This window comes from Hypomesus transpacificus, chromosome 19, assembly GCF_021917145.1.
Source record: "Hypomesus transpacificus isolate Combined female chromosome 19, fHypTra1, whole genome shotgun sequence".
NCBI classification, from domain to species: Eukaryota; Metazoa; Chordata; class Actinopteri; order Osmeriformes; family Osmeridae; genus Hypomesus; species Hypomesus transpacificus.
In genome coordinates, this window is record NC_061078.1 from 14,327,857 (window position 1) to 14,340,250 (window position 12,394).

Consider the following 12,394-nt stretch of genomic DNA (forward strand, 5'->3'; position numbering starts at 1 on the left):
TCCCCACAGTCAATTAATGATGCTGAACTTTGGGGTTTAAACTGCTTAAAAACAGAGGATCAGACTGGTTTATGAAGAGGGGCAGATTAAGTGCCATCTCCAGATTGAGACAGCAGCCAATTATGTACCTCTGTAATCTGATTATCTGTTTGTTTAGTTTTCATAGTGATGGGTTTCCTCACGGCTCCTGGGGTTGTTGATAGGATTGTGCTTAATTAAATAATGAGGTGGAGTCAGTCTTGGAGAAGGTCACAATAATGTATGTTTGGAAGTTCTGATACAGCATTTGAAATGCTCGTGTTGAGTTGCGTGTTTTGATAGCGTATCATGGAGGAAAGTTCATAGGCTGGTTCTCTGTCTGCACCCTTTCTGTTGGGACAATTATTAACAAAGCCCAGGGTAAATAAACATTGTGTGTCTTAGCATGGGGAGGGACTGGGAGCGGAAACAGTGAGTTTCTATAGATAAAGCCTTAGCTCCTAGGTTTACGTTGATAGCTGTATAGAATTGTTACCTCCCTTAGTGCCAGACGGATTGGCAGATAACATGACCTCCACAAATCAGGCCTCTTCAGGAAACCCAGAGGATTTCCCCAGACTTCTGTGACCACGTCGATGACATGGCTGTGTGTCTGCACAACCACCAGAGAAGGGAAATCACATCTAATTTGGCGTCTCTCTGTCTGTAGAAAAACGGCTTTGAGCAGTTCTGCATCAACTTCGTCAATGAGAAACTGCAGCAGATTTTCATTGAGCTGACGCTAAAAGCTGAACAGGTAATGTAAATGATGTTACCCTCAGGGTAAACTGAGGAATGGGTAACATGCAGTGTGTCCCCTAACCTCTTCCCCCCCTCTCCCCTCAACGTCCCTGCAGGAAGAGTATGTACAGGAAGGCATCCGGTGGACCCCCATCGAATACTTCAACAACAAGATCGTCTGCGATCTCATTGAGAGCAAAGTGGTAATTCGCTGCAATCCGCCCCTCGAGTCCATGATGTGACACGTTGAACTCACCCAAAATCTGGATCCTTTCACTATTTGGCCTCAGATCAGTTCTGCTTGTCTTTTTAACGCTCCAAATGAGACCAAACGGGAGCTCAATTGAGTTACAACAGGGCCACAAGTCTCTGCACTCTTCCCATGACCAGCAGTCTAACATCCTCAAACGTGCCGACATGCCTCTTAATTTGATTTATCCGTCCCGCTGAGAGGACTAATCCATGAAATCCACAACAAGAGCCGCCCTCAAACGAGCTGAGATCAGAGCCAGCAGAGCTGAGCAAGCCAGGGAGGCAGTGTCATTCGCTCACTGTTCCCCTAACCGAGCATGCCTCGCAGGCCAGCCGTGGCAAAGTCAGACAACGCAGGGATACGACGAGCACAGGCACTAGTGCAGGCGCAGCACAGAGAGCCAGACACTGTTGCTGCAGTCACTGCCACAGGTCTCTGGAGCCACATAGAGCAGCCGGGTGCTGCGATGGCCAGTCAGTGTGGGCGTGGGAGTTCGGAGAGGCAATGTGACGTCTCTCCACTGGCTCCTACTGTGTCTGGGGCTGTTTGAGCACACAAACGCATCATTCATGCTTCTGATGCGCTCCTGGCCATGTTACTAGTTCATAGCCTGGTGTCATTAATGAGCGGAGACCATTGGCATTTCCTGTTTGAGCGGAGTTAATGGAAATGGCTTTGAAATGTCTCCGTAGCTAAGGTCACTCTTTTAGCTTGTCTCTGTTCCTGTTTACCCAGAATCCCCCCGGCATCATGAGCATCCTGGATGACGTGTGTGCCACCATGCACGCCGTGGGCGAGGGGGCGGACCAGACCATGCTGCAGAAGCTGCGGATGCAGATCAACTCCCACGAGCACTTCAACAGCTGGAACCAAGGCTTCATCATCCACCACTACGCTGGGAAGGTCAGCAGACGGACGGGACGGATGCCGCTACCTCTTAGTGCTCCCACCTGCTCTCTCTCTCTCTCTCTCTCTCTCTCTCTCTCTCTCTCTCTCTCTCTCTCTCTCTCTCTCTCTCTCTCTCTCTCTCTCTCTCTCTCTCCCTCTGTCTCTGTCTCTCTCTCCCTGTCTCACTCTCTCTCTCGCCACAACACTCTCAATCTCTCTCTCTACATCTCGCTCTCTCTCTGTCTCTGTCTGTCTCTCTCTCTATCTCTCTCTCTCTCGCTCTCTCTCTCTCTGGTGTCATCTTATTTTCTTTCTGTCCAGTTGTGTCCTCTGTCTCCCTGTTATCGAGCCTGTCTCATTCTCACGGTGCTGCTTTTGTCCCGAGTCGTGGTCCAGATGTGCCGGGGTCAGCCTGGTACAGTCTGCATGCCACAGACCCAATGAGCCATGCTGTAAAGACTAGGAGGGATCCTGAGTCAGGGATTAGAACATTCCACCTAGCTCACAGTGCGGGGACTGGAACACAGATCAACGCTTAAAACACAGAAACAGCTGCGGTCAACTTCAAACCCTACTATTCAAACGTAATCAAACTGTATTTGTGAAAAAGCACCTGTTAACAAGTGATTAAGCAGTCAATCGATCTGAACTCAAAGACCTCTCAGTTCGTCAACGTAGACAGAGCAGTCAAAAGACAGAGCAGGAGTTGAGGGCTAACTGTCCTCTCATCGCCGTGAATCTCTCTCCCCCAGGTTTCTTACGACGCTGAGGGCTTCTGTGAGAGGAACCGGGACGTCCTCTTCAACGACCTCATCGAGCTGATGCAGAGCAGTGAGATGTGAGTGCCCGCTCACAGCAGGAACATTCCTCGGTGCTGATGGACACGAACGCGTCTGAAGAAGAGCCACGCGGACAGGCAGCGTGGCTGGGATCAGGCTAGGACACGCTGGAAGCGTGCAGGCTTGTGGGGCTGGCATCCTCCCCCTCCTCTGGGCTGTGTTCCGGGGGTCTGCTCGGGGCTTTGCAGGTCTGCGGAGGGCCCCGTCGCCCTGCAGAGCACCATTGAGAAGGAGCAGTGTCCCTCTCGCTCTCTTTTGGGTTCTTGGGCCCCCTTTTTGGCCATCTGTGCAAACAGCCCTCTCAGCCCCCTCCCTCCCTATCGCCTCCAGACCCCTTTGTGGAGCTTTTGTGAGGCCTTCTGGGGGGGGGGGGGGGGGGGGGTCATGCCAAGACCCCATTCAGACACGTGCTCTCCCAGACATAATTATATAAACACACACACATACGCTAGAGACATAACACACACACACATTCAGAAACATACATATATTTACAACGCCATGAACAGAACTCCGCACACACTCCCCCCTCTTGCACTCAGACATTGCATTCACACAGGCGCGCATAACACACACGCACACACTCCAAGCACATAACACACACGCGCGCGCATGCCAAAACACAATAGAAGGATGAAGGAAGGAGCCTCATTCCTTGGAGCAGCAGGTCTTCTCCGAGAAGAAAGGAAAGATCATAATGGTCAGCTGGACATTGTTAGCAGATTGTGGGTCCATCTGCACACACACAAAGCCAACTGATCCTCCCCCACATCCACATGGCCTTCATTACCACATTTTTTAACCAGATACATTATCATTCTAGGACAGAATTGTACTTTAGTATTAATATTTAATGTCCTATGTTTTAACATTGTGTCTAAACTACTGACACGTAAATAACAATCTGACCATCTGAACATTTGTTCATTTGTAATAATGATCTATTAGGTGCAAGTGACCACGTTTTGAACTTTTCTTCTGTGTGGTTGACTTGAAAGAAGTTGACTTAAACAGATGTCTGTAGCCCTTTAAGACCATCCTGAGAATTTGGAATGCTTGCAAATATGTGCTACATTTTGACCAGCACAGATTCATCATGGTTTACTGGACTTGTTGAAATTCTACACAATGATTAAAAGGATTGGAATCTAGAAAACCATACTGGCTGGTCTAAATTTCCAGTGAAATCAAATAAAGCACCAAGTGAAAGTCACAGTTTTGCATGAGAGCTGCTAAAAAACCACAGTCACTCCCACTCCGGGTCTGTCCCCCCCCCCCCAGCTCCACAACAATGTAAGCGGGGCCACTAGCGTCCAGCTCTGAGATTCCACACACCAAAGAGTTTGTTGCCGGGAAAGCCAAGTGGAAAAACAACCTTAGACATTCAGCTGTGGCCTTAAATTGCTACCTTATCTTGACACTGTCAGTCCTGTACGTGTTTGTTCAGTGTTGACGTGTCTCTTCTACAGAGGTTTCATCAGAGCCCTGTTTCCAGACAACCTCAACGCGGAGAAGAAGGGCCGTCCTACGACTGCAGGCAGTAAGATCAAGGTGCGTGGGCTCACCTGGGAGATATGTTTGTGCTCTGTGCACGTGGGACATCTATAGGGCAAACACGAGCACCTGCCATTGTCAGCCCCTCTCAGGTGCAGGGCGAGAGAGCCTGCGGATGAAAAGATCATTCACCCCAGTGTTATTTTAGCCTGGTCTCTGTCGTTTTAGCCGTGACAGTGCTAATCAAGGATGGGTTGCCAGGTTCTGCGTCTGACAGACATCAGTGTTCCCAGCTGAGATATTGCATATTAACAGCGCAGATAACAGACACTACTTCAGCATGCCGATATGTTCCAAAACGAAGAAAGATCCTTGTGTTGTCAGGTTAGGGTCAGGGGGTGACACCTCAACCCTCATCCGTCACCTGCAACTTGCATAATCCTTCCTTCTTTTCTCCCTCCTCTCCTCAGAAACAAGCCAACGACCTGGTGAGCACTCTGATGAAGTGTACTCCTCATTACATTCGCTGCATCAAGCCCAACGAAACCAAGAAATCGAGAGACTGGGAGGACAGCCGGTGAGTCTCTCTCTCTCTCGGCTCCATGATGGTGAATCTGTCTCAGTGTGCACAGAAGTCTCTCTGCTCTACATCATATCCAGGTTTAAATTCTCTCTCGTGTCTCTATAAAACAGCAACTGTCTCCACACTGGAAATAGACATGTTTTGGAGGGTCAGTTAAAACAGCAGAAATAAATCGGACACAGTATGTGAAAGGAATGTACCTTTTCCACATGTGGCCTGAAAGTTGTTTTGCCCTGAGCGCTAAGAGAAGCTGACTGCACACACCCAGCTCAGTGTTGTGTCTGCTGGCTGGTATATTGTGTCATTTCCTCCCGTTAAAGCAGGGCCTCTAGAACGTGTGATGGAGGAAGTGTCTGAGACACACTCTCTCTTTGCCTCCCTCAGTTTTCCCTTCCTCTCTCCTGTCTTTTCATGCCGGTTCCGGGCACTAGATGTACTGATGTTGGGTGCTGCTGTATTGTTCAGGGCCTAATGGTCTTCCTGTTGTGAGCAGAACTGATCTGGGCTGAGGTTGGCTGGGGTAATTAGTAAAGGAACTGCTTCTCTCACAGGAAACCTGCCTGCATTAAGGGAGACCTTAGGCTTGTGTTGATTATTGTCTGCATACAATGATGCAGGATGTTCCTATGAGCACTGTCCCGGGCAACATGGAGCTTCAACCACCCGTTTACATGTGGAGTTTCCCGATTCGCAAAAGACTGATTCAAAGAAAAGAACTTACAGAAAGATTGACATTTGATGCAGGCGTGCACAAGCTAATTCACCTGACTTTTTTTTCCCTCCTTTCCTTTTCAGGGCGAAGCACCAAGTGGAGTACTTGGGTCTGAAGGAGAACATTAGGGTGAGGCGTGCTGGATACGCCTACCGCAGAATCTTCAGGAAGTTCCTTAACAGGTAGGAGTTTTCCTTTGGGAGGGGGCGAGAAGCAGGGTGGGTAAACTGGTGTCGCCCAACTATTAGCATGACTCCTTTGTTGAGGAACAATGGCCGTGACTAGTTTAGCAGGCCTGCTGTTCCAGTCAGCAGGGCTGGGTGAGTGAGCGGCTCTCTCTTTGAGAGAAAAGACACGGTCAGCGCTGGGAGGCCATCAGGAAGTGCTCACATTACATTTACATTTTAGTCATTTAGCAGACGCTCTTATCTAGAGCAACTTACACTAAGTACAGGGACGTTCCCCCCGAGGCAAGTAAGGTGAAGTGCCTTGCCCAAAGACGCAACATAATTTTGCACGGCCGGGAATCAAACCGGCAACCCTCTGATTAATAGCCCGAGTCCCTAACCGCTCAGCCATCTGACCTCCAGGCTCACGTCAGCGTCGACCAAGCAGACGGCTTGAGCTGTGGGCCTTTTGATGGGAGCCACTGCTCAACAACACGCACGCCAAACTCTTCCTACTCTCACTCCGAGCTCCAGTATCATTCACACACGACATACATAGATATGACTCTTTAAAAAGCATGGATGAATTGAGAGTTTTGTTGAGCAAAACCTGTGGTGGAAGTATGAATGCAGCCCATGCCTCCTCCACTAGCCCGCCTCAGAGTAGGCAAGGACAGGAATGTCCATCCAGACCTGGCTCAGGTTCCCTTCCTTCTATGTTTCTGTATGCTGCCTTTCATCCCCTCCTTGACTCGCTCGGCAGTCCCTCAGTCCTTGTCCGTATCTGTCCACCCACCTCAGGTATGCCATCCTGACCAAGGAGTCCTGGCCAACATGGCGAGGAGACGAGAAGCAAGGGGTCCTCCACCTCCTCAAATCTGTCAACATGGACCAGGACCAGTACCAGCTTGGACGCACCAAAATCTTCATCAAAGCCCCCGAGTCGGTAAGACCTCAGTGGCCAGCTCGTAGACACAATCCAGTACTGCTTTCTTCAGGAGCAATGCTTCCAGTAAGATCCTCTCTCTGCCCGCCGTGCCTCTCTCACAGACACAGCGTTGGCGTCCTATCTTTCCGCAATTTTGTTGCCATGATTGTCGGCAAGCTGTAGTTCTGCTGGGCATATTCTTCATTTTTTTAAGCTGAAAGCCATAAAAAGCCATTGTGTTTGTGTATCTGTGATATGGGGGAGGGAGAGGGGGTAGAGGAGGGAGAGGGGAGAGGGGAGGGGGCGAGCGCACGTCAGCTCTGTTGACTCAACAGCACTCAGGAACTCGTACACAAGTGCGAAGCTGTGGTCCAGGGGCTGGTAGGACATTGGAAGGTGTTTGCTTTTTCCACCAAACTGCAGGGTCGTTTTTTCACGGCCTCTATGAAAGCTGTGTTTGTGACTTGCCTGTGAGCTCATTGGTTGACATTTCTGCATACGCTCCCTGACACACAAGCATGTGAGCCAACACACACAGACACACGTGTGCGCACACACACACACCTGAGTCTTGAATCAAGCCTTGTGGCTGGACCTGAATGCCCTGAGTGATTCCAGGAAGTGTGATTGCGGCAGTGGACGGCAAAGCCCTCCACCCCCCACCCGCCCTCCTCAGGGCCACGTGACTGTGGTGCGCTTATGAACCACCAACACCAGACAGACTCTGAGATTACCCATCAGACTTCTACAAACAAAACCTCCACCACTGATAAGGTGCTGACACACAGTAATTAGATCAGAACTGACATACACTTTGTTTCTCGGCTTGTAATTACATAGCACAGCAGACTCCCGCCAGCTTGCTGTTAATCCACAGCTGATGAAACACTGTTTGATATTGTCATTTCTGGCGCATTTTTGGAAAGAGGATTACATGGTGATAGCGAAAGTGATCGTGAAACAGTAGCTAGCGGCAAACAGTATTGGATGATGGTCCAATTGGCCGAATCTGGGTGGCCTTTTGTGCCAGGGGTGTGTCTGTGGTGCTCCTGGGTCAGGGACCGGTGAGTGGGCAGGATGTTTAGTCTGCTTGAGGGCAGGCAGAGATGTCTGTGAGTCCAGAGACCCACGAGGAAATGACAAGGAGACGAGAGGAGAGAGAGGTCCTTCAGACAAGCCAGGGTGGCTCTGCACAGGACACACACCCATCCATGGCACTGCCTTCACACGTATTTGGCTGTCGTCAAACATATCAGTGAAAATCATTATTTTATCTCTGTGCTTTTGACAGTGACTCATGCCGTTGAACGAGGTAACTAACCCTTATTCAGGCGTATACAGGCATGTCGAGTATGTCTGTTCAACCATTCCTGCCCATGGATCTGGGTGTGTCTGAACACTCAGGTATGCTTAGTATGTTGGTGTCCCACAGGTTGGTCAGGTATGGTTGAATGACTCACCGTGTGCCTGTTTCTCTCTGTCTCTCTCTTTGTCTGTCTCTCTCTTTGTCTGTCTTTCTCTCTCTCTTTCTCTCTCTCTCTCTCTCTCTCTCTCTCTCTCTGTCTCTCTCTTTGTCTCTCTCTCTGTCTGTCTGTCTTTCTCTCTGTCTCTCTAGCTCTTCCTACTGGAGGAGACAAGGGACCGCAAGTTTGACGGCCATGCTAGGGCTATCCAGAAAGCCTGGCGCAAGTACGTGGCCCGCAAACAGTACGTCCAGATGAGAGAAGAAGGTGAGTGTTCTCTCCATCTACATTTCACGGACCTCTGACACGTTCTGGATTAACCCTTGACGACCTTTGTGACTTCTAACTTATGCCACGTTCGGCATCCCCAGCCTCGGATTTGCTAATGAACAAGAAGGAGAGGCGGAGACACAGCCTGAACAGGAACTTTGTGGGGGACTACATAGGCATGGATGACAGGCCAGAGCTCCGACAGTTCCTTGCCAAGAGGGAGAAAATTGACTTTGCTGACAAAGTGACCAAATTTGACCGTCGTTTCAAGGTTAGAACGTCAGCTCCATCTACATCGACTTGTTTTGAATGGAAAACGCCGTTTGGAAGAGAGACGGCTAAATATAACATTGCCATTTCTTTTCTGTCAATTCATCTCATTCAGGGTATCAAGAGGGACTTGATCCTGACCCCCAAGTATGTTCACCTGATCGGACGAGAGAAGGTTAAACAGGGTCCAGAGAAGGGCCAGGTGACTGAGGTGCTAAAGAGGCGGATTGAAGTGGAGAAGATCCTGGCTGTCTCTCTAAGGTGAGGCCTCAGCTTGACTGCGTTTGCTTCCCTGACACACACACAAACAAACACACACACACACATAGGTCGAGAGCCTTACTGGGTCACTAGCTGGTTAAAGTGTAACTTTATTACCCACCCACCAAACTGACATAGCATCACAGTGTACACAGAGACTCCATGGTTTTGACTGACTGGCTTGTTGGGGAGTACAATAGAACAACACAGCTCTGTTTCATTAGAACCACTGACAAAAGCCAAACAGGACGCTTGATTGAAAAGTACAAAGTATATCAACCATCCAGTATCAGGCTGAATCCCACCCCCCACGCACAAGAGACAGATGAGGCGGAGACTGGCCCACCATGGTAAACTACCGCCATCTGCAGAAATGCGAGAAGCTACTTCAAAGGCCATAGTCTGGATTTTTAATCACACACGTCCCCATGTTCCTTTAAATGTCACACATGGGGTATTACAGACATATGGAACAGATTCTAGCCTCCTCCACTTGTATAGTATGGCAGCTCCTTTGTGTCTGAAGGGTGTATGAAAATACATTCACTTCTCCACTGGGCCAAGTACACTGAAATTGTTACAACCCACCCTATGCTAATGAAGGTGTTTAGTACTGTTAACAGTAGTCCTTACGTTTTATTTGGGAGGTAAGCTTGTTGTTCTGGACGTGGCGTTGGCTTAAATGTATCACGTGAGTTGCAGACCGGGCTTTGCAGTGGTCGGGAACATTGTAGAGGGCTTTTGTGGAGGTACGGGCACTTAGCGTTCAAGTCAGTGTGAGTGGGGGGTTGTGGGTAATATGAGCCAGGTGGATCTGAGAGGGAAAGCAGGCATTGTAAAAAGCTCGTTTGAGGGGAACTCCGTTCATTGAGGGGGGGGGGAACAGTGCTTAACTGTGTGTGTCACAGCCACAGGCAGTCCTCTCCCCGTAGATACCTGCTGCTTTGTGTGCCTCTCTGGCCGTATGCAGACGAAAGGCTGGTCAGAGCCACCCGAGTGTAGCTTCCCCTGACCCCGGGCCTGTCGCTCTCCCAACAGCACCATGCAGGACGACCTCCTGGTCCTCCACGAGCAGGAGTACGACAGCCTGCTGGAATGCACTTTCAAGACGGAGTTCATCAGCCTGCTGGCCCGCAGGTTCGAGGAGAGGACCCAGAGGAAACTCCCTCTCAAGTTTGGCACCACGTACGTAGACACATTCTTTGGAAGTGTGGGCGGAGGTAGACACGGGATGATCCACATGAAACGCCTCGTCCCTTGGTGGGCTAAATATCGTGTATCTGGGAATGCCGATAATGTGCACAGTGTAGACAGAGCGAAGGATGTAGTCAAAACCTCTTCGGAGGAACACCATTTTTTACAAGCACAGTCAGCCTGAATAAGACGACCAGTTCCCCGTGATGGGAGAGATCAGTGAGTTGGTCTGTTTTGTGTGTCTCTCAGGCTGGAGCTGAAGCTGAAGAAGGAGAGCTGGGGCTTTCTGAGTGGGGGGGGCTCCCGGCAGGTCCAGTTCATCCCGGGCCAGGGGGACGTGGCTGTGTTGAAACCTTCCAGTAAGACCCTGCAGGTCAGCATCGGCCCTGGCTTGCCCAAGAACACACGTGAGTGCGGCAGACTTTGGGACCCTGGGGAGAACTGGGTGGACTGTACCATTGCAACTCCGCTCGTACAACGAATGAAACCTTTCCAGCTTCTCAGGCTGTATGGACGGCGTCAGGTCATTGTGTTTTCATCCAGCGATCTATATGTGTGTCTGACTGAGGGTTCTGTTTGCAGGGCCCACCAAAAAAGGCTTTAGTCAGGGTCGCTCTAACGGGTCCAGAACCCATCAGACCATTCCCTCCAGAGCTGCACCAGGACCTCCAGGTACCACTCCAGCATTCCCAACTGTTCCCACTATTACCATGGCCTCTGTATTACTATAGAATGTGGCTCAGTCAGAGCTGGTGATGGACGGGCTTGTTCGGCTCTTGTCTCCGTGCGTCCTCCATCAGTTGCCCATCAGAACGGCGGCCCGAAGAACACCAACCACACTGCCAATCAGAGGAACGCCACACAACACTCCAATCAGAAGCCTCCGTCGTCGGTGGACGGGGCCCGCCCCTTCCTGCCGAGCAACCTCAAGCAGCGCGGCAGCAGCCGACCCCAGCCCAACCTGGACTGTCTGAAGGTTCCGGACCAGGGAGCGGCAGGGTGAGCACTCCTCTAGCCCCTCACACCCCCACACAGTGATGTCACACATGGATATTTACTGTACACGAGACTGGAAATGGGTTTAGACCTGAATCCATCATCACCAACAGAATGTCATTATTTTGAAAGATGTTTTTATTGATATTGATATTCGTCTCTCCTAGTCTGATCATTATAAACAATGGTTATCAGTAGTTTGGTGTCAGGGGTATTGCTGAATGGTGTGTATAAGTTTGTGTCTTTTCGGGAATTGTTGGAAAATGGCTAGAATGTTAATAAAGAAGGTTTGCGCGCGCACACACACACACACACACCCACACACACACAGTGTCTTGCTGTAACATGGCTGTATTTCTTTATAGTAACGGAGGCGCTCGGACAGCTTCAAATGGAGGAATGTGAGTCTGAGTGTTACTGGTGTGTTGGGTGATGGCGGTGGTTCAGATCTTCATGAGACACAGCTCACTGGCATGAGATGTACTGTATCTTGCTTCATTTCTTCTGTAGTCAGACACCACTGTCTCTCTTGTAGTTTTCTGTTTAACATCCAATGTTGGAATCAGAAGAGGGTAAACCTATTCTCTGATTGGAGGATGCTGCTGTCTGTCATAAGCTTTTGAGGGGCTTGAGAAAAGTTAGAGCCCAGTAACATGCCTCCATGAATAGGTTTTAGGATGTCATCACTGGACCTCAAGTCACGTGGAAAATAATGATTGGTTTTCACTAAGAATTCGATTTCAAATTACTGGGCTCAGAACTTTTACACTCCAAATGTGGGTATGGTCTTAGTTGACATAGAAAACATAATCAACGTATATATATGTCACTGGAGATATCATTGAAGAAACCCCCTCTGGTGTTGACACTTCATCTGTTTGAAGAATGTGTATTTATTTCTGTACTTTATGAAGGAGACTTTTTCAGCTTAATCCTCTTTTGTAGTTAATGAACATGCATCTATGCATTCGGAATGACTTGTGTTTTGATGACCTCAAAACACCATTCCAATGTCGAGGCACATTCTTTTATAATTAGTTATTGCTTGCCATCTAGGGGTTGGACTGTGAACAGCATATTCTGAAGCATCAGTTGAGCAATTTAGACTGAAACGTTAAGAGCGAATATGTATAGAATAATAACCACACATGCTCATACAGTGTGTTTATTCCTTATACAGCTCACCTCTAACTTCACAGTCTAGGAAACCACAGCATCACAAGACGCTTTTTTAACAGCTAACGTGTACTGTCATATAGGGTCAAGCTGGACAGCTTTAAACTGCTGAAGCTGCTGTTAACCGCCCTGGCATGTCTC

The 12,394-nt window shown here is 49.3% G+C and overlaps 1 protein-coding gene across 2 annotated transcripts in view; it reads left to right on the plus strand.

Annotated features, from left to right (window-relative positions):
- Positions 1 to 12,388, plus strand: part of myo1ea (myosin IEa) — a 37,197-nt gene extending 24,809 nt beyond the window's left edge. For both annotated transcript variants that reach the window (XM_047041440.1, XM_047041439.1), the window contains 16 exons: positions 689 to 775; positions 876 to 962; positions 1,748 to 1,915; positions 2,653 to 2,738; positions 4,209 to 4,290; positions 4,704 to 4,810; positions 5,612 to 5,710; positions 6,497 to 6,641; positions 8,239 to 8,353; positions 8,458 to 8,627; positions 8,742 to 8,887; positions 9,926 to 10,072; positions 10,331 to 10,488; positions 10,664 to 10,753; positions 10,882 to 11,080; positions 11,443 to 12,388. In XM_047041440.1, the coding sequence (XP_046897396.1) occupies positions 689 to 775; positions 876 to 962; positions 1,748 to 1,915; positions 2,653 to 2,738; positions 4,209 to 4,290; positions 4,704 to 4,810; positions 5,612 to 5,710; positions 6,497 to 6,641; positions 8,239 to 8,353; positions 8,458 to 8,627; positions 8,742 to 8,887; positions 9,926 to 10,072; positions 10,331 to 10,488; positions 10,664 to 10,753; positions 10,882 to 11,080; positions 11,443 to 11,482 (1,926 nt within the window). In that variant the 3' untranslated portion in view covers positions 11,483 to 12,388. The remainder of the gene's footprint in view (positions 1 to 688; positions 776 to 875; positions 963 to 1,747; positions 1,916 to 2,652; positions 2,739 to 4,208; positions 4,291 to 4,703; positions 4,811 to 5,611; positions 5,711 to 6,496; positions 6,642 to 8,238; positions 8,354 to 8,457; positions 8,628 to 8,741; positions 8,888 to 9,925; positions 10,073 to 10,330; positions 10,489 to 10,663; positions 10,754 to 10,881; positions 11,081 to 11,442) is intronic.
- Positions 12,389 to 12,394: the final 6 nt, after the last annotated feature.